We start from the raw sequence: 22,102 nt of genomic DNA, 5'->3' as shown, positions 1-22,102 counted from the left end.
AGCCAATCGCTTTAAGTAACGGGAGGAGAGGGCGGGGACTACGCGGTCTGTTCCCCATGAGGTGAGTGTGAACACGCCCCTCTTCTGTAGGAGCGCGCCCTCTTCCCTGCGAGGAACCCGGAAGGGAAGGGAAGTCTTCTCGGGTTCAGAATGTCAAGGGGAAGAACTAACAGCGGAATGCGGCCTGCGCCAAGCAGGTAAGAAGCCAAACCTCGGAGGCCTTTCGCCACTGTAGCTACCTTCACGCCTTTCTATACCGCCGAGGGCCACTAGCGCATGCGCTTACCCGGGCGGGCTGAGCCCGTGAGGAAGGGGGCGTGGCGAAGCGCGGTTCCGGTTCCGCCCCCCGCTGGGTTGCTTAAAGGGTGCGGGATGGGATGGAGGGCGTCTAGCCAAGTGGTCCGTGTGGTCTGGGTGGCTTGACCTCCGGTTTTATAATGTAGTACGCCGTAAACCACAGTAACGCACGTTACCTAAGTGTATGCCAGAGGCATGCTGTCTACCCTCATTTTATAGACGACCCTCAGCTTCCAAGCAAGAAATACCTTCCCCAGAGTCTTTGGACACAGAACCAGCTTCAGACTCTAATCCTGTTTCCTACCCACCGTTGGGCCCGTAGGCCACGACAGAGCCAACCTTTGCTGCTAACCTACTTTACTCTCCAGCACTATTTTTCCAAGGCCAGGAAGTGCGGCGCTTTTTTTCCAGTTATTTTATTCGGTCCACGCCTTACAACCAGCCCCTGCACCTGATCGCGTTTTAAAACAATTTTCAGTGAGGGAGGTGCTTGCAGGGTGCGATTTCTGACGCTATGCCTCTGTCATTAGATCACCTCCTCAGTAACAGTAAACATAAACATTAGTAAATAGGCAATCTGCTTACAAAATTTGGGGCCACCTAAAAATTGGAGAAAAAACTTAAACTCAGTCATATCAAAAGAACTTTAAATTTTCCAGGATTTGGAGTTTTGTTAAGCAAAAAAACCTGTGATAGAAGACCAAGAGACAGGAGGGGAGCAGGTCATGGCTGGTGAAATGAATAAGAAGCATTGGAAGTGGAAGGATTTCTAAACCCAGGGATTTTCAAACTGCAGTTCTAGGCCCTTCCAAAAAGTCCTCCTTTCTATATGCAGAGTGAAATGGTTATATCCCTGGATACAGGAGACATCTAAGAGGGAGATATCTTTAAAGTCTCAGAATTCATCTAAAAAGTGAAGATTTAGCATTCTACTGCAAAATGGGTCCATAGTTTAAAAAATGACATTTTAAACTGTTTATTAAAGTATAATAAAAACACAGATCTTAAATGTCAGGTAGATTTTCACAGGTATGTACAACCACCCAAAATAAAAATGACATTTTAAACTGCTTACCCATCAAGTAAAATTGACACTCCAGAAAGATGTGAAACACTCTTTCTGTACTTTGAACAGTCCTTGGCACAGTTCCTGCTGCCTCTGAGAAATATAGACTTCACTCCTCACTGCCATGTGGTACTGTTTATGTCAGTGCTTGTATGACAGTCTCTGCCCTCGTTGCATTGGAGTCCCTCGGAAAGCTTTTTCAAAATATAGTTTGAACCTCCCTCAGATCTTGTAAATCAACATCTTAGGACAAGTTAGGCACTTGTATGTTTTTAAAGCTGCTAGCAGATTTCCCACCCAAATTGAGGCCCACTAGCTTTAATGAGAGGCATGAGTTAATAATTAAATATTTGCTTGCCTATTAACAGAAAAACACTGTTGTAATTTGGATTTATGAGGTCAGGACTGAACCTATTCAACCTTGACAGCACACACAAATAGTAGTCAATTCATGGGACCTTGTATCTACTTCTGGGTTAAAAGAATCACTGAAGGATAGCAAGTTCTAGCCCACCTTGGACAATTTAGTAATTTAGCAAGACTATTTCTTGAAAAATAAAAAATAAAACAAGATCTGGGGATGTAGCTCAGTGGAAAGGCCTTGGATTCAATTCCTGGTACAAAAAAAAGTCACTGATAAAACTGCTCAATATGAAGCACAATGAAAACTGAACTCTGAATGGGAACAACTCCCTGGAATTCAGATATGGTGGTTTTGTAAAAGAACAAATCCTAAATTGCTAGATTCTGTTTAGCACAGAGTAAAGTCATTAGGATTGTTCATGCTTTCACCTTTACACCATTGGTTCAGGGTGCACTTTCCACTGTTCACTGGACTCTGATACTTTAGCAGAAGTGATGTGAGTCCTACTCCTAGGAGTAACAGGACAGTGGAGCAAGTTCTTTTCAGTTCAAGTGTAATTAAAAGACTAAGATCTGCAATTTGTCCAGAGTCCTTTGTGTGGACTTTGTAAGTGTTCTCACATTCTTTATTATTTTTGCTGGCAGTAGGCATGGACTTTTGTTTTTGTTTACTTATTGGCTTTGGTTTTTAAAAAATTTATTCTTCAAAGGAAGAATAGATTTAATTTATTTTAAAGAAAAGACTAAAGTCTTAGAAACATGTTCTCCGAAGAGCGGAGGCAGTCATCAGAGTCTCCAAGTTGATTCTTCAGGTGTTCTAGATTTGAGGTTATGAGAAAGACCTGTTTGGCAAGTTTCTTCCATCTGGGTGGAAAGAATACACAGGCAACCAGAAGATTTAGCAAGAGTTGCAAATATAGTGCAAATATAGTGAGAAAATACACTCTCAGAAGATTGAAGCTTCTACAGACATTAAACCCTTACACCCTCAAAAGGTGATAATACATTTTAACTTCAGTAACTAACAAGGACAGTAAGAATCTTTGTGATTATTTTAAAGCATAACACTGTCTGAACCTGTGAGAAGGCCAGCCTGAACTACATAACGAAACCCTGTCTCAAAAAACAAACAAAAGTCAGCAACAAGAACAAAAAGGAAATTACATAGAACACAATTTTTAAAAGACACACTTAACACTGTGCAACAGGAAATGTGTTGTAGAAAATGTCAACAGAGACAGAGCAGGACATAAAGTAATAAAACGGTTCTTTGAATAAAACAGATTAAGTTGATTTTGCTTGCTTCTCATTAAATTTATGGACTGGAAGTACCAAAGCTCAGAGATAGGCTTGAAGGAAAACCAGTGAAAAGCCAGCTTTCTTATGGACCCATCAGGGACAGTTCAACAATAACTCCACAATAGAAACTCCTCACGCCTGTCCCAGGTACCCTCCAGCCTAGAGAAAGGCTGGATTCCCGCCCAGGGCCTGCACTGGCAAGTGCTTAACCTTCACTCTGCATGTTAATGCCAGTGAGACCTGGGACCAGAGCAGGGAGCATTATGGAAAGAAAACAGAAGGAACATTGTTTCCCTTTTTTAGTTTTGCTTCATTCATTATGAACTTTTGGGGCGTTTTTTTTTTTTTTCTTTTGGGGCTTTTTAAAGTAAATTTGGGATGGTTTGACATAGACAGTAAACTTCACTGACAAGGATGTTTACTTTGTTTAAAATGCACAGAAAACTGACAACTGAATGTTGTACTATGAGAATGTAGGAGATTCGTCTCAAATGGTTTGGAAATCATAAACAGTAGTATTTCTCATTGTGATGGAACTCAACACTTGAAGGTGACCTTCAGGCTAGGGGTGCAGCTATCATGTGAAAGATGACACCAACATTGAAATATTTTGTTTTCATTTATTTCTTTTGTTTAGCCATTAGCATTCATTACAGCCCCTTGCTTTAGCTTTTTAAATTTCCTTATTTGCTTTTAGTACTTCATTTTTAAAATTTACCTTATTGTTAAAGAATTATCTCTGGACCAGACACTCTTGATTCTCAGATTTTAGGGTTGAACCAGGGTACAGCTCAGGTGAGGGGCATCTTCATGATGAATTTAAGCCTGTAAACTTGTCTCTTTATCATAACCTTTGAGTTCTTTTTCAGAGCTTAGCTGTGATTTATTGTCTCATACATTTAATATTTATGAAGTCTTTCTGAACACGAAAGGAACACTGATTAATACACAACCACATACCCACTCTTAGCTTAACTCCATTACAAATACAGTGAGCCTCCTGTTTCCCTCCCCCTTTGCTTCTCCTTCCCTCTTCGATAAAGATAACAACTGTCTTGCATTTGATGTTTATAATTCCCACATTGTCCATTTTTTAAGGTGATAAACATTGTCTTAATCTATTGCCTGTTGCTGTAACAGAATCCTTGAGACTAGGTACTTTGTAAAGGAAGAAGTGTATTTTGCCTCATGGTTCTAGAGACATGGAAGTCCAAGAGCATGGTGCTAGCATCTGCTTGACTTCTGGTGAGGGCCTCACAGCAAAACAGCAAGCAGATGCTGAGGAAGAAAGAAAATGGAGCCGAACTCCCAAGATAGCAAAGCCATTCCTGAGAGAACAGCATTAATCCACTCAGGAGGGGTCTGTTCCCATGACCCAGATACTTCCCAGTAGGCCATACCTCCCAGCACCACTGCATGGAAGAAGTAAGGTTCCACACATGCATTTTTGGGGAACACATTCAAACTATAACAGACATTTAGGTCATTTTTACATTTTCAGTATATGAACAGTGACCTTTGGGCATTCTTGCATGTCTTCTTGTGGTGCGCATGTGAGAATGCATATAGATTTATATGGGGAGGTCAGTATCAGTTTTACCAAGCATTGCTACATTGATTTCCAGAGTATGAATTTATACTTCCATCATATGTATATGAGAACTCTCCTTTGTCTACCTCCTCAATTTGGAACTTAAAAAAATTTGCTGATCTGATAGATATGGAATGGCTTCTCATTTCCATTTTCCCACTTGCTGATGAGGGTGTGTGTGTGTGTGTATGTGTGTATGTATACACGCATGCGGATTTCTTCATCTGTAAATTACTTATAATTTTTGCCCATTTCTTTATTGGATTATTTATCTTTTTCTTATTATTTGGGCATCATACTGTTTGTTTGTTTTTTGGTACAGAGGATCGAACTTAGGACCTTGCGCTTGTGAGGCAGGCACCGGAACCACTGAGCTAAATCCCCAGCCCTTTTTCTCATTATTTGTGTGTTATTTATATATTCTGAGTGCTAATTCTTTGTCTTTTAAATTTCTTATGTTAGTTTTTTTTTGGTACCAGGAATCAAACTCTGGGCCTTGCACTTGCCAGGCAGACACTGAACGGCTGAGCTGCCTCCCCGGCCCTGTTATACTTACTTTTGAAATATGTGTTTTTTATAGTTATATGTGACAATTTTTTTCCTTTATGTTTGGCTTAGTTTGTCTTTTGTTTTTTTTGAAACAGGGTCTCGGATGTAGTCCAGGCTGGCCTTGAATTTGCAGAGATCCTCCTGTCTCAGCCTCCTGAGTGCTGGGATTACAGGCGTGCACCATCACACCCAGCTTCCTTTATGTGTTATACCTTTTGTGTTTTGCTTAGAAAAACCTCCTAAACTGAAGCTATGAAGTCTTTTCTTGTATATGAAGTCTTTTCCTATATCAGAAAGTTTGTTTTGGTTTTCTTTTTTTTTTTTTTTTGGCACCAGGTATCAAACTTGGGACCTTGTGCTTGTGAGGCAGGCGGCAGAACCACTGAGCTAAATCCCCAGCCCTGTTTTGGTTTTCATATACATCCCTACTCTACCTGGAATTTTAAAAAATATATATTATAGGAGGTAAGAACCCAGGTTTTTTTTTTTTATGTAATGAAATTTTTTGGATAAGTACACTAAAATTTAGGGGCTTAAACTACCATTTATTTAATTTCTATTCCTGTGAGACCAGGTTCAGCTAAGCACAGTCATAAGTCTATGGTGAGTTGCCAGTTACCTAGGTTGCTCTGCCAATGGGTGTTTCTGAGTGGGATGTTGTCTAGCTGGGTGCCTAGCATATCTGCCACCATGTCCCATGTCCCTTATCATTCATCTACCCAGGTTTCTTCATATGTAAGCAGGTTGCAAAAGGGAACAAGCCCCATCGTATCGGCCTCTATATGTCATGTTTGGTCACAGCAAATTACATGGCTGAGCTCAGACTCTGAGCTAAGGCATTAAAATTATATGATAAGGGGGCCGGGAATTTAGCTCAGTGGTTTCTCCGCCTGCTGTGCAAGCGCAAGGACCTGAGTTCAATCCCCGGTACCAAAAAAGAAAAAAATTGTATGATAAGGAAACATGGGGTGTGTGTATGTATTACGTATAAACTGTGTGTATGTATATATATATTATAAATGATATATGATACATGTGATATTATGTATCATTGGAATAAGAATGACTTACACTGTAGTGCTTGGATAACACATAGTCTATTTCTGGACTTTCTATTCTTTTCCTAAGGAAAAAATGTAATTGAAAACACCAATCCCATACTATCTTAATTTCTGTATTTTGAAGATGTCTTGATGTTAATATAGGACAAGTAGTCCTTCTGCTTAATTATTTTGAACCTATCTTATCTGTTGTTAGTTTTAAGAAAATAGGAGGGGTAGAAGAGTAACCTATATATTAAAAAATAAAAGATATATTAAATTTTTAAATGAGGAAGAGTAAACTATAGTGTCTAGGGATGCATATTGGGTGACAAAGCTATTTTTAAAAATAAGGAAATGATGACTATAAAGGTCATGGTTATGATTATTTGATCATTTATAGGTAAGGTCATATTTAATAAAACAAAAGCCAAAAGCAGGACATCCAGACTCCCAGTTAAATTTGAATTTCAGACTAACAGCAATATTTTTTTCAGTATAAGGATAGTCTAACATACTTATTCATCTAAAATTTAAAAATAATTTTGGGGAGTACCGGAGCTCAAACTCAGGACCCTGCACTTGCGAGGCAGGCATGGCGCCACTAAGCTAAATCCCCAGCCCTAAAATTCAAATTTAACTGGGCCTCTTGTATTTTATCTGACAAAATCATGATTTTATTGAAGACGATAAGGTACTTTAATTACCTAGCCCTCCTTGTAACTAGAAATGGTCAGGTTCCCTGTCTTCGCCACTGAACCCCAATACCCAACACCAGCAACTTAAAGGAAGAGAGGTTTATTTTGGTTTCAAGTCCATGTCTGGAAGGTTCAAACAGCAAGACCTCATGCGGAAGGGCCTGCAGAGGACAGCAGCTCAGGCCATGGTGGTGAGGAAGCAGAGAGAAGGGAGGAGCCAGGGAGTCACCCCACCAGCGACCCAACTCTTCCCACCAGTCCCCACCTCCCAGTGGCACATTCGGCTCTGAACCCAGGATCCATTCACCTTGTATTCTTTTTTTTTGTTGGTACTGGGGATCGAACTCTGGTCCTTGCGCTTGCGCAGCACCGGTGAAACCACTGAGCTCAATCCCCGGCCCCTCCATTCACCTTTTAAAAGCCTGACTTCTGAGTGCATAAGGCTTTAGAGGGACATTCTTGATCGATCTAAACCATAACAGTCTGGCCCTGACCCTCAGACTCATGTGCATCTCCTTATGCAAAAGGAATTTGGTACATTTCTAAAAGTTACCGAAGTTTTAATAGTTCTAGCATTACTGAGAAGTTTAAATCCAAAGTCTCCTCTGAGCTTCAAGTGAAACTTTTAGCTGTGAACTCCTATAAAAAAAAAAAAAAGTTAAACGTGGCTAACATACAATGCCACAGGTTAAACATTCGTGTTCCAAAAAGGGAGGAATAGGGCCAGGGATTTAGCTCAGTAACACCAGTCCTGAGTTTGATCTCTGGTTCAAAAAAGAAAAAGTTATCTAAAAGGGAGGAATAGGAGGATATGAGACTGAAATCCAGCAGAACAAACATTAAATCCTGTTCCTACATGTCCAGCATCAGGGGTGAAGATGTGAATTCACTTGTCTTGGGCAGCCCCACCCCTGTGGCACTGCCAGTACAGCCCCCATGCCATCTCTCTTGGGGTGGCTTTGCTCACTGCCTGTGGCTTTCCTTAAGCATTCCATGTTCCTGGCTTCTCTAACTTCCTGGGGTCTCCAGTGCACTTTTGGCTTCCCTCTCACAGCTGCACACACTGCTCCTTAGGGACACACTGCCTGACATCCCGGCCTATTTCTGAAGCCTGGGTAGAAGCCTCCATGACCCTACATGTCTGATAGTCTGTGTGACTGTAACACCAGCACTACATGGATGATGCCAAGGTCTGCTGCCAGCTCAAGCAATAGCCAGGGGCCCGTTAAAGGATGGCTCAGAGGCCTCTGAGTGCCTGAATGGCTGAGCTCCAGGAAACTTTCCCAGCTGGCCCCAAGTGAGCTGGGTTCCAAGGAACTCTCTTCTCCAAGCAGAGTCTTTCATTTTTGGACCCTTGAACCTGTGGAAGGAAGGCCCAAAGCATCCTTCCTTTTGTCCTGATATAAAGGACCTAGCTTTTTATTTTTTATTTTTTTTGGTACCAGAGATCGAACTCGGGTCCTTGCGCTTGTGAGGCAGGCGGCGGAACCACTGAGCTAAATCCCCGGCCCAAGGACTTAGCTTTTTAATTCTAATGTTTTCAGCAGCCAAGCTGTCCTTGGTCAAGACCTTACAGATCCCATATTTACAGATGCCCATTCATGTTAAATACCTTTCTAATTCCTCAACTTTTATTGCTTATTTATATTAGTGTCTGATTTTCTTGCACTGCTTCCATGTTTGTCTTACTTTCTTTATTTTTCTCTTCTTTCCAGAGCTCTGCCAGGTAACATTTCATTTCCCCTCCCTTCTCCCCCTCTTCCTCCTCCTTTCCTGTCTTCCTGTCTTGCAGGCCTCCTCCTCCTCCTTCCCCTCCTTTTTCTTTTAATACTTTAATCCCTGGTCTATTTTGTGCACTTATTTATAGAAGAAATTTTCTTTTTCATTCATGGAAGAATGTTTAGTCATAGTTTTTATGTGCTTCATGGCAATTTTCCAGTAAATAATCTTTGATTTCTTTTCTTGTAGAATCTTTTCAGAACTCACGAGCTTTTTATTTATGTATTTCCAAGTGATTGAATTTTTCCTGCACATTATTTTCAGGAGGTTTATGTGGGAGGTGAATGAGTCCTTTCTATGTTGACAGTTACTTTCTCTCAGCACATTGAAAATACCATCTTACATCTGTGTTTGCTCTTGAAAAGTTTAGATTATTCTATCTTCAAAGATAATCTCTTTTCCCTCTGGTTGGTTTTAAGTTTTATTTCTTTTAAACTAGCAGAGTTCTGAAGTTTCATTATGTTGTGTCTAGGTGTAATTTTGTTTGTTTGGTTATCTTTAATCTATTGGTTTCTGCATTTCATTGATAAGATTCTCAGCTATTATTCACTCAAATATGTGTGTCATTTTCTGTGTTTCCTCATTCTGAAGTCCCAGTTAGAAACATGATGCACATAATATATATCTTCCATATCTCTTACATTCCAAGCATTTTTTTGTAGCTCTAATTCATTCCTATGCCACAAAAATTGTCTCATCTGGATTTGACATCTTTTTTTTTTTTTGACATCTTATTTTTAAAGTCTGTTTTAGATTTAACTGGGTAGTTCTTTAGTTATCTTCAGTGTACTTATTTGATCATTTGCAGTAGTACTCCAGTCATAAGAAGTTGTCAGAAGTCTGATTTTGCTGTGTTCTTTCAAATGTCTTGCATGGTAATTTTTTCCTTGTGTGTTTTGTGATTTTCAATTGTGGGATTACAGGCATGGGTCCCCATGCCTGGCATAAAATTCTTTCTGATTTCCTTTTCTCACTGTAAAGAAGAGATAGAGTATTAGAAATGAAAAGGAGAAGCGAAGGAGAAAAAAAACCTCATCCCTGAACTGTTTCAGAATCCTGCTATTTTGATTCTTAAGATCAAATACCCACTTGGGTTAGTGAAAATCAGTTGGTCCACAAGGTGGCAGTAGCAAACCTGTAGAATCAGTCTCGCCCTCAGTTTTTTGTCCGAATTAGAAAGAGGCTAAGATTTTATCCAAGTATCAAATACAAGAATTTTTCTTATATAGACTGTACCACGTATTTCGGACAGATGTTTTTGGGTTTTTTTTCCAGACAGATGTTTGCAGTGCTGGGGATTGAACCTAGAGCTTCACACGTGCCAGGCAAGTGCTCTACCGCTGAGCTACATCCCCAGCCCAGGAAGTTTTATTTGACTTAAATTACGGAGATAATTTTCCATCTGAGGAAAAGAAAGATGACATTTAAGTTAACGTGTCAAGATGCTTTTGTTGTTTATTTAGTTTAAGATAAATTATTCTAGGGCTGGGGATTTAGCTCAGTGCTTCCGGCGCCTGCCTCGAAAGCGCAAGGTCCCGAGTTCGGTCCCCGGTGCCAAAAAAAAAAAATTATTCTAGTCAATGGAATCAAAATTGGCCTTTATCAAAGGCATAATCCAAAATTATTTCAGTGTATCATTCTTTGGTTTGCAGATAATGGCTGTAATTTTGAACATGAAGACCCAGTTTACCAGTTTAACCCAGAGGACTTGGTGCATTGTTTACTGTTCCTTGTAAGTTCAGCCTTGAATACTGACGTCATCATCAGTTGCCAGTCACAAGTGTTCACACTTGACCTTTCTAAAGAGGAGAGGTCAGAAATCTTGTCAGTGGGTGGGTTTAAACAAAGCCAGCCAAGCTAAAACTGCTGTGGGGCTTCTTGTTCCACAGGCCAGTCACTGACAGGCTCGTGACTGGCATGCTGAAATAGGACCAGAAGCAGGAGCCAGTTGCAAGGCTTTGTGGGGAATAAAAGGCCTCTTATTTCTTTACATTCAGATGATGTTAATTAGGGAGAGATGGACATTATTTCTACTCCCTGTATAAAAGAATTCAGACAAGGAAGTCACAACATTTATGAGAATCATTTTAAAAGAATCTGGAACTTTACATAGTTTTTCTTGGCATTCTGCCAGCTAAAGATAGAAACACACTACAGATTTCCTGGTGTCTTAGCAGGTATCTTAGGGTTTGTTCCACAGAATGTGAATTTCCTCTGCCACCTTCCTTGCCTCCCTTCCCAATTGTTTTTTTCCAATAATAGGTCTATTTGTATAAATTTTTTTTTGATACCAGGAATCGATTTCGGGACCTTGTCCTTGGGAGGTAGGCGGTGGCACCACTGAGCTAAATCCCCGGCCCCTATAAAATTTTAAAAGTATATACCTGCCCCTGAAATTAAGAATGACTTAATAATAATCCTTTCCTTTTATTGCAGAAGTCACTATTGTAACAGCATGGCTAAGGACATGCCGCTAATTATCAAGATGAATCATTTAGCAAAGTGGGAAAAGAGTCTAGTGTATAAAAATATCTAGTGACTGACATGTTACCAGATTTCTATGAAATAGGTTTCTGTGTGATTTCGACTTTGATTTCTTTTCCTCTCAGATCAAAAGAAGGTTCCTGATCAGGGTTGGTGTTGGGATTGATGTTCCTTATGCTGAGATCAATTGCTTGCTTTAAGATGCCACTCCCCACATCTCTTCCCACATCAGTTACTTCCTGCCCATTGGGTTCTTCCTGGTGTCACATTGCAAGGATTTTTGGCTCTTACTCTGTGTGAAATGGAGAGTCAGTAGAAGATTTTGAGGGAGGCTCCATGATTGGCCCAGGCCTTCTCTGGATCTCACTGGCTGTTCTCAATGAGACTGGGATTGAGGAGTACAAGGGTGATACAGGGAAGTGTTAGGAGGCCAATGGATGGGCCCTACTACAGTATTCGTCTCTGTGATGCCATGTGCCACCACTCTCTCCCTTGTCTGCTGGGCCCCAGCCCTACTGCTTTTTGCTGTTGTGGAGCCTCAAGGCATGCTTCCTGTTTCCGGCAAGTCCCAGGCCCCAGCCCCTCTGTGCATATTGTCGTGAGCCAGCACCTGGTAACTGCTGGCAAGCATCTAGGGCAGTGACAGTGAACCTTTTAGAGCTTTTAATGATAACAGACAGCTAACTATGGCAAACGTGCCGTAGGTTCCCCCACACTGATCTAGGGAGTGCCCTGACCCCTGCAATGCTGCCACTTCAGAACCAACACCCCATCTGCTGGCTACGGAGTCCTTCAGAGTGCTGGCCCAGCTCTGTTTAGTTTCTCTTGAGACAGTGTCTGTGGTGCCAAACAAAGGCCGAAAACCAGCGTTTGGAGCTTTGGTTACTGCTGTTGGAAGGGCAAGCTGTTATACCTATTTTTATTGTAATTACTCATTCTCTCCTACCTCATTAAGCTTGTGATCTTCAAGCATGAATACCTGGTTAAATCTGTGTTACCTCTTATTAGCAACGTACCTTTGTTCACACACAAATGATTGCCACTTACAGCTCTCCTTACAGGCTCTGCTGTAAATACTATAAGTTTTATTTTTTCAAAATAGATGTGATATTTGCTGTTTCAACAGTTTTCTTGTTTTGCTGGATTACAGGTTTCTTAGACTTGACTCTTTGGGGTCTGAGGGCTGGGGTTAGGAGGACAGGCTCAGTGGCAGAGCTCTTGCCTAGCATGCACAAGACCCTGAGTTCCATCCCCAGGATCACAAAAGAAAAGAGTTCTGTGTCCCCAAATTGGTGATACAGTGCTCCTGGTCCAGAAAGGGGCATACTGTGAGCCCCAGCAATTTGTGACCTGCTACCACTCAGGAGTGGCTCATACTCCAGCCTCAGTTTCTGTACCTCTTAGTGAGGCCATTGTCGTATAGTATAGAAAGATTGTTGATATTACCTGGAAGATGAAAGTTCTCTCCCAGAGCCAGTCCCCACTATCATCATTATGAAACCAGAGATGGAATGGAAAATAGATTTTGGAGACATTTAAAATCACTCTTTGCTTGTCTTTGCAGACAGAATCCAGATAAGAAAGCTTATCAATTAGGCTTTTGTTTCTACTCAAAAACTCATGATTGCTTACTCAAAGGCTTGCTTGTTCTGATCATAAAACACTGTTTACAGTAGTGCCTCAGATGAATGGCAACAAATCCTGGGGTTTGGTTCAGATGGTACATTTATTCCCTGGGGAAAGAAGTAACAGTTTCAGATGGGGCAGGGTGGGATGGAGAATGCTTTTCATTCTAAGATCTGATTTTGCAAGGATTCTGAACGAGCTTCCCTAGTTCTGTCTTTTTGCTGAAAATGATAACAGTTTGTTTCTGGGACCAAAAATAAAGAAGGAAAAGAAAAGAAAATTTGTGACCTGGGGAATCTGTTTTGAAATGCAAGTATAGAAGTTAGAAGCTCATTTAGACAGGTGTGGTTTTCTTTGTAAAGGGCAACACTATGATTCCTTGACTTTGTTGTCCTGATCTTTAATAAAAGTTCCTGGACAGTTGGTTAGCCTCAGCATGTCTGCACAGGGCAGGTGGCCTGGCCATGCCACTGGGGCCCCCTGCATGCCAGTGGGGTGCAGGGACTTCAGCTGGGAGGCCAGGTCTCATTTTCAAGACACTTGGGCTGCCCATTCTAAAACACTTAGAAATAAACATTCCTATTCTGGGGGTGTTGGGGGAGCACACAGAAGAGTCATTCACTACTCATTTCAATGGTAACTTCAAAGTGAAAGTCTACAAAATTCATGTATTTTCTAGAAAATTCCATTCCATCACTGCAAAAAGGATTTTACTTCCAAACTAATATACTTTTGAGCAAATGATTTGGAGTCATAAACATTGAAGAAGCAGTGGCGTGCAGTGGGAATTCTCAAGTTCAAGGAAGAAAACAGTGCCCTGCTTTGATCAGGAGTCTTTTTGGCTGTCCGTAGCAGAGTAGATGTTGGCATTTAAGTAGAAGTCAGCAGTTTCTTGGTCCCAACTAAAGAATGTTGTGCTGATTAAAAAGGAGAGTTATCCTTTGTATTCATTACTAACCCAAAAAGTGCAGAGAATTTTAATCCTTCAGGTTTTTATGGCTGGGAAAGCCAGCTGTATTAGGATCACCCTGTCGGTCATACCTGGTTTAGATGGCTACCTGTAGTGTGTTTGCATGTAAAGAGGGAGGGGGGCAGAGTGTGAAATACATCAAAGAATTATGTCAGATAATCCAAATTATTGCCATGGCCTAAAACTTAAGTTCATAGCTAGAATAAGAACTGAATAAGAAAATCATGGCAAACATCGAGTCTGTTTTGGAAATGTTCTAAAACCAGACTCTGAACACAGTGAGCCATTTAAAACATAGCTTGCTATGTGTTTGAAGAGAAACACATACTCTTTTATTAGGAACGTGAAACAAATTCTATGAGCTGCAGTATCACTGTGGGTGAGTTTAATTGCTGAGATTAATAAATCACAGCTGCGAAAGTTAAATTCTTGGCAGGATTCTTTATTCAGCTGTTTTTCCCTTGCTCCATTACATTCCAGATTTATGGTCCGCATTATGTCTGGAGCCAGCAGTAAGCTTGCTCTTTTCCTCTTCGGCTGTTTTTCGCTTGCCTTGGGAGTCTGTACCGAGGAGCACTGCGTAGCTGACCCTCACAAAGCTGACTGTTACGTGGCAGCTGTATACGAGCACCAGGCAGTCTTGAGTCCGAACCCTCTTGCTCTCACCAGCCGCAAGCAGGCCTTGGAACTAATGAACCAGAACCTGGACATCTATGAACAGCAAGTGATGACTGCAGCCCAGAAGGCAAGAAATGCTCCTCTCATGGAACAGAGCAAGTTGCTTTTTGACTCTTCGAGCACTGGTTAGGTAACGACTAACCTACAGCCTCTCAGGAAAATCAGTCCAGCTAGCAAGTCTGAATTGACTTAGTTGGCTGGAATCTTGCTACCCAGAGAGTGGTCCAGGGACCAGCAGCCACAGTGCTTAAGAGCTTGTTAGGAACACTGAGTCTGCATCTCAGCAAGAGCCCAGGGGATGCTTTTGCCCTGCAAGCTCTGGGCAAGGTCACCAGGGCTCAGGAAGCACTGGGTAGACTGTAAACAAGTAGGTAGGTGGGTCCCCAGGAGTCTGCTGTAATTGGTCCAGATGGGGTATCATGTGGGCACTGGGATTTTTGTTAAGGTTCTCCAGGGGATTCTAATATGTGGGAGTTTTAATGAACTCTCATGTTCTGTGAGGCATTCACAGCTTAACTGAAATGCTAAGCATCCACAGAAATGCTGTTTGCTGCTGGCTGATTGTTTGGGGCTCCATTTGTTTCTGTGCCAGATTAGGAACAGTCTGAGGTCTTAGCCCAGACAGAATGGACCCCAAACCAACAAAGGGCAGGTCAGTGCCAGCCTTTGTAAGGGCTTCCTGCTTGGCCACATTTTTCCTCCTGCCAGGAAGTGTGGGGGTGGAGGAGAGACACATGGCAGAGGTGGAAATGTCTTTGCCAGAAGTATGCAAATACCCTGCTGGGAAACCTAGAACCAAAGGGAAGCTTGGGCTTTAACCCAGGTGGTGGGGTGACCATATCCAGTTGCTTGAGGACCCCTCCACAGGAAATAAAGTATGTATATGTAGATACAATTCCCTAGAGCCTGGGCGTGGTAGCCAGGCACTGAAGCAGGAGGATCACCTCGAGTTCAAGGCCAGAGTTACATAGCAAGACCTTGTCTCAAAAAACAAAACAAACAAACCCCATCCTTGCTGTTGGTCTGTTTAAAGGCCAGATCTGGTCTTGACAGCTGATCCTGCCCCGATGGCCTGTCTCTGAGCAGGGTGGTCAGGATAGCATAGAAAGACAGAGCCAACATCTAGTGCTACATTTTAAGATTCTGGCTTAGAATACACATGAGAGAGTGTGTGTGTGCGTGTGTGTGTGTGTGTGTGTGTAACTGGTGCTGGAAGGGAGCTTCTCATGGATGCCCCTCCTCTTTTGGCCCAGACTTGACATCTGGCTCCACCTTTGCTTCCCAGAGTAGTCCAGAACTCACTGTTTCATAGGTCTACTCATCCAGCAGTGGGAACTTCTGGAAAAGCCTTTTCTTTGATGAGCAGCAGTCGGCTTCCCTGCAGCTGCCACCCATAGTTCTGTTCCTGAGCTAAAGAGAACAGCTTGAGTCCCTCCGCACTGGGTTCCATCCTCCGCACACTTGACGGCTGCATGGCCCACGGTGTCTCTCCCAGGTGGTGCTGCTGTCCCTTCTTGGCTCCCTAGGAGAGCTTTCAGCACTTCTGCCCCAACTTCCAAGGTTTTCTGTGTGCAGCTCTCCCAGGACTGTCTCACGAGGGCAGGCTGCAGGAGACTCGCCTCTCATATCTGAACCTTGTCTCCTGGAAACTTTGACAGCGACATCTCATTGTGGGTTCATAATGCACTTGCTGTCACCTGAAACTCCTGTGCCCTTTTCGCACTGACACACTTGCTGCCATTGCACTCCTGTGCAAGAGGTTGATTGATGTAACCTGAGGGCAGCACTGCACATTTATGCTGTTACATGTCATCATTCAGCCTGTTGGGCTATTTGGGGATCTTTACTGATGTCCCGAATATCAGTTACCTTCACGTCATTCACACATTAGATACACACCTCTTTTAAGCCTCTGCTGAAGTCAGTGTAAAAATCCCAGCTGTGCCCTTCACCCTCCTGCTGATACTGATCCCATCAAGGGCAGGCATTCTCGGGGTGGAGGTGTTTGCTGGTACACCTGCAGCTTCGACTACCTCGTGCCTCTCCATCCTGACCACAAGACCGTCCTGAAACATTTGGCAAATGCCATGCTGAAACAAAGACTGTGAATATAGAATTCTCATTTTCAAGTTTGGATGACCTGCTCCTAACGGAAATGTAGAGTGTGGTTTTGTGGGGCCCATGCCAGCCACAAGGCATTCTTCCTTCTCTATTAGTAGACTGGGAGCAGGGATGCATTTGTTTGTTGATACAATAGTTTTTAGTGCTCTCAGATATCTCACCTCTCCTATGTAGTGTTAAAGCAAGTTTTTTGTTTGTTTGTTTGTTTTTGGTACCAGGGATTGAACTCAGGACCTTGTGCTTTCCAGGCAGGCAGTGGAACCACTGAGCTAAATCCCCGGCGCTTAAAGCAAGTTTTAAGATAAACGTATAGCAAGCATTTGTCAAAATTTTATATCAGTCTTGCTGTGAAGACAGGTTCTTGAACAAGCCAATTTAAATATTTCTTTTGGTAGAGACATTCAGAGGGAGGAGAAAGGAGACCAATTTAAGGATGATTAAGCTTGTCAGTTACTTAGGTTGGTGACCTTCATTCCTTGGAAGGAGTTCTAGATCTCATTAAGGTCCATCAGAAAATCGCTGAAGCTATTAGGAGTGCTAATTGCTTATCACATCAGACCCAAAGTTCTGCCCTGACTCAGGCTTGGTTCTTGGCCTTATTCCTGGCTGATGTGTGGTCAAGGAGTGCAGTTTAATTTTCATATTAACCTAACATGTATACATAATTTAAATGCTATTCTCTGTGAAAAACCATTCAGTGTTCTCACATGTTTTTGTTTTTGTTTTTTTTCTGGTACCGGGGGTTGAACTCAGGACCTTGCGCTTTTGAGGCAGGCGCTGGATCACATGTTTTTAATAAAGGAAAATATCTGCCCAACTGTAATTTTCAAAAATTAAATACATGATTCTTATATGATTACAGAATAAAGAAAAATTTTATTTAACCCATTAGTTAATGAGGGAGCCAGTAAGATGGTAAAACTGATTCAAAGGAAGACTGGAGAAGTGGAATGCATCTGTTAAGCCCAGTAAATGATGAAATAAATTTTCTAATAGATACAAAACTGGCTAATATTCTCCAGGGTTGTATAATTAAGTAACAAAGTCAAACATAGTACCTTGTCTAGATAATTAAAAATTATTTGGATTGGATCAGGGATTTAGCTCAGTGGTTTTGCTGCCTGCCATGCAAGCGAAAGGATCAGAGTTTGATCCCTGGTACCAAAAACAAACAAAAATTCTTTGGATTATTAATCAGCATCCCAGTATAATTTGGGAGGGCATACATTCTTCATCTTGTCTTGCTTCTGAATTTGTGATAATTTTTCTTTATGCTAAGGGTGTAGTAGAATGGCCTATGTCATTCTATGCTGGAGGAAGCCTATATGGTAAAACCTTTCTGGATAGCTATTTGACAGTGTATGTTAAGAAATTTAAATTTTTCATATTGTTGAACCCATAATTTCACTTGTAATACTTTATTCTGAAGAAATAATCAGAAATTCAAAGACTTGTGTACAACACTCGTTCAGTAAATATTTTGCACACATCATATGCAGATGGTCAGCACAGTCTTCTTTTTATTACAGAAAGTTGGAAATAATTCATATGTCCAATAATAGAGGAGAAGCTATAGGGTACTCTTAAATATAATGTGGCCATTAAAAATGCTATTTTTGAAAGTTCTTCAAGAAAAAATTCAAGGTGCAAAACCATATATTCATTATCTCAATTATGTACACATATATACAGAAAGAAAAATAGTGAGATATTAATAATTATCTTTGTATTGTAGATTATGAATTCTTTTATTTTTCTGTTTTCCAAATTTTCTACAGTTAAAGCTTTTGTAACCAGAAAAAAAAAAAAAAACCTCACAAGAATTTGCAGTGCACTCCAGAAGTAAATGCCTCAAACTGCATGCTCTTTTAGATTATTCACGCCTTCTCTGCCTGCCTTCTCCTCTTTCTGCACTGGAGCTTGACATTTTAATCCACATAAGTGGAGAGCAACGGAAGAATGAGGCCCTTACACTGAGAGCTTGTTTGTTGTGTTTCTTTAGGTTGCTGCAGCTGTCACAGGGGGCCCAGGGTGTCCCCAGGTGTGGGGAATTGAGATTCTAAGTGAGTCTTCATTTCTGTGCTGAAATGAACACACTTAACTCTTACCTACTGATCCCATTCCTGACTGGACATTAGAATCACCTAGGGAACTGTTAAACACTGTTGCCAGGACCTCACCCACAATCAGTTGGATTAGACTTTTTAGGGATGGGCTCAGCATCAGTGGGATTTCAGAAGTTCCCAACTTATTTAGATGCAGGATGGCTGAGAACCAATGGGCTGAAGATAGTCAAGACCCTTTAGAATCAGCTCCATCTTTCATTGCACCAGCAACTTGAAACCCCTTCTGTCTGGTGCCTACTCATTCCCCCTTTCCCTGCCATGCTCTCAGGCACAAGTAATGGTTCTTCTTAGAACAAGCAAGACAGCTTCCCCAAGACCAAGATGCTTGAGGAGAGTTGAGCCACAATCTTTGTATCTCTGGCTCCTGGTACAGAGTGATTTCTTTGTGGTTATCAAATGAATGAACTAGTGAATAGAATGGTTTTTATTATCTGATAACAAACTGTACTTTGATATTCACTTACAGGGTGTACAGATTATAGTGTTTCCAGAAGATGGCATTCATGGGTTCAACTTTACAAGAACATCCATTTACCCATTTTTGGACTTTATGCCATCTCCCCAGCTTGTCAGGTGGAACCCATGCCTGGAGCCCCACCGTTTCAATGACACAGAGGTATGTGACAATTCTGCCTTCCTCCTTAGTAGTCCAGAGGCATGCAGAGATGAACAAAGCCAGCAACAGAGGCTACAACATGCTGAATTTAAAAGGAGACACTAGGAGGGCCGGGGATTTAGCTCAGTGGTTTCGCCGCCTGCTGCACAAGCGCAAAAAGAAAAAAAAAAAAAAGAGAGACACTAGGATCTAAAAAATCAAATTCAGTGTGCCATACATCCATACAGTTAATGTCTAGTACAGTATTACAAGCCATTTACTCATCTGTGGATTTTTCCATTTATTAATTACACAAAAATACATGAATATAAACTTATTAAGTCAAACAAGTTTTTTTTTTTGGTACCGGGATCAAACTCAGGTTCTTACACTTGCGCAGCAGGTGGCAAAACCACTGAGCTAAATCCCCAGCCCAAGTCAAACAAGTTTTTAAAAAAGTAAGTTTACTTTCACCACAGACCATCTCTCACCCCACTTCCTTTCCTAAAGAGACTTCCAACTTCCGTCAACAATTTGTTATGCATCCATCTTTCTCTGTGCTTTTCCTATCACACCCTTCTTCAGCATGCTATATGTTTACTCTCTTTTAAACTCTTGTTATTATGAGCAGTGTTTCAACAAATATCCTTGGACATATGTTTTTGTAAATGTCCAGGTTTTTTTTTTTGGTACCGGGGATTGAACTCGGGTCCTTGCGCTTGCACAGCAGGTGGCAAAACCACTGAGCTAAATCCCCAGCTCAATGTCCAGGTTTTTGTGTGAGGTAAGATTTCTAGAAATGGAATTTGTTAAAGGCTATGCACATTTTAAATTATTTTAAATGTACCAAACTTCTCTCTTGAAAGATTCTTACGTCACTTTATATCCCCAATAATAATGCATGAGTGCCTGTTCTCCTACTCTCTGATCCATGCTGGATAGAACAAACTTTAACATTTTTGCCAATCTAACAAAGGTGAAGAATGATACCTAATTATTACTTTAATTTGGATTTCTCTGTTACTAATGAGGTTGAGCATCTTTTCAGATGTTTCTCGCCCATTTGTATTTGTTCTTCCATGAATCCCCGCTTATATCCTTTGCATTGTTTTTGCTTATTGGCTTATGTTAGCCATTTATATATATTATGGACACAATACAGGAAATTTTCTATTAAAAAATGAGACTAAAGGCAGAATTTAAAAAATCTACATATTTATATCTTTGTTTTTATAGGTCCTCCAGCGCCTGAGTTGTATGGCCCTCAAGGGGAAGATGTTCTTGGTGGCCAATCTTGGGATAAAGCAGCCTTGTCTTAGCAGTGACCCAGGATGCCCAAGTGATGGGCGATACCAGTTTAACACAAACGTTGTGTTCAGCAGTAACGGAACCCTTGTTGACCGCTACCGTAAACACAACCTCTACTTTGAGGCAGCTTTTGATACTCCTCTTAAAGTGGATTACATCACCTTTGATACGCCCTTTGCCGGCAAGTTTGGCATTTTCACCTGCTTTGACATACTGTTCTTTGATCCTGCTGTCAGACTCCTCCGAGCCTCTGCGGTGAAGCATGTCGTGTATCCCACCGCCTGGATGAACCAGCTCCCCCTCTTGGCAGCCATTGAGATTCAGAAAGCTTTTGCCATTGCCTTTGGTGTCAACGTGCTGGCAGCTAATATCCACCACCCATCACTGGGGATGACAGGGAGTGGCATCCATACCCCTCTGAAGTCTTTTTGGTACCATGACATGGAAGATCCCAAAGGTCACCTTATAATCGCCCAGGTAGACAAAAGCCCACAGGGTCTTGTTGGTACAGAGAATGCAGCAGGTAAAATGGATCCAACCCATAGTAAGTTTTTAAAAATTTTGTCAAGCAGTCCACATTGTGAGAAAGATGCTCAGGAAGTCCATTGTGATGAAGATGCCGAATGGAACATGAACACTCCTCCCATGTTTCATTCTGAGATGATGTATGACAATTTCACCCTGGTCCCTGCCTGGGGAAAGAAAGGCTATCTTCAAGTCTGTTCAAACAGCCTCTGCTGCCATTTGCTCTATAAGAGGCCCACTCTGTCCAAAGAGCTGTATGCCCTGGGGGTCTTTGATGGCCTTCACACTGTGCATGGCACTTACTATATTCAAGTTTGCGCCCTGGTCAAGTGTGGGGGTCTTGGCTTCCACACCTGTGGGCAAGAGATCACAGAGGCCTCGGGGATATTTGAATTTCACCTGTGGGGCAACTTCAGTACTTCCTATATCTTTCCCTTGTTTCTGACCTCAGGAATGACCCTGGAAATCCCCGACCAGCTTGGCTGGGAAAATGACCACTATTTCATGAGGAAGAGTGGACTGTCCTCTGGTCTGGTGACAGCGGCTCTCTACGGGAGGTTGTATGAGAGGAACTAGGAAAAGTGTGTGGTCTTTGGGTGGGCAGCCCTGCACCTCCAGAGCCCACAGATTGCGAGCATGGAGACACTTCTGCCAGGGTGTGGAAGCCCACTTTTGTGGCACCAGATCCCACCCTGGGAACTGTGGGAAGAAGTGGGAGACGCAGGTCCCTCTAGCCTCAAACTTTCGGCAGTCCTGTCTCAGCCTCCCCAGTGCTGGGGTTACAGGCTTGCACCACCGTGCCCAGCCCACCCCTTGCTTCTAAACATGAATGACTGAGACACTTTCTGGTGTTTCCTATTCACATTGGTCTTCTAAGCCACATCTTCCTCTAGCAAATCTGTACGTACACCATGGATTTTAAGAGCTGAAACAAAAATAAAAGTTAGTTGATGTTTTTACACATCCACAAAGCAGTGGTCTGGATTT

The 22,102-nt window shown here is 41.9% G+C and overlaps 1 protein-coding gene across 8 annotated transcripts; it reads left to right on the top strand.

Annotated features, from left to right (window-relative positions):
- The first annotated feature begins 21 nt into the window (after positions 1-21).
- Btd (biotinidase) lies at positions 22-22,087 on the top strand. Of its 8 annotated transcripts, XM_021243931.2 has the most exons (6): positions 50-197; positions 5,261-5,630; positions 10,335-10,414; positions 14,243-14,507; positions 19,154-19,303; positions 20,519-22,087. In XM_021243931.2, the coding sequence occupies exons 3-6, from the start codon at positions 10,338-10,340 to the stop codon at positions 21,689-21,691; spliced, it is 1,665 nt and encodes a 554-aa protein (XP_021099590.1). In that variant the 5' UTR covers positions 50-197; positions 5,261-5,630; positions 10,335-10,337; the 3' UTR covers positions 21,692-22,087. The 8 variants fall into 8 exon arrangements, with proteins under 8 accessions (XP_004864299.1, XP_004864300.1, XP_021099593.1 ...); XM_004864242.4 differs by lacking the exon at positions 5,261-5,630 and having other exon boundaries at positions 22-197; XM_021243932.2 differs by lacking the exon at positions 10,335-10,414.
- Positions 22,088-22,102: the final 15 nt, after the last annotated feature.

Source organism: Heterocephalus glaber, unplaced genomic scaffold (genome assembly GCF_053883595.1).
Source record: "Heterocephalus glaber isolate CG9 unplaced genomic scaffold, H.glaber_assembly_v1.0 deba00001472, whole genome shotgun sequence".
In the NCBI taxonomy this organism is placed as follows: domain Eukaryota; kingdom Metazoa; phylum Chordata; class Mammalia; order Rodentia; family Bathyergidae; genus Heterocephalus; species Heterocephalus glaber.
Note: the sequence above shows the minus strand (reverse complement) of the source record. Positions and strands in the feature narration are given on the sequence as shown.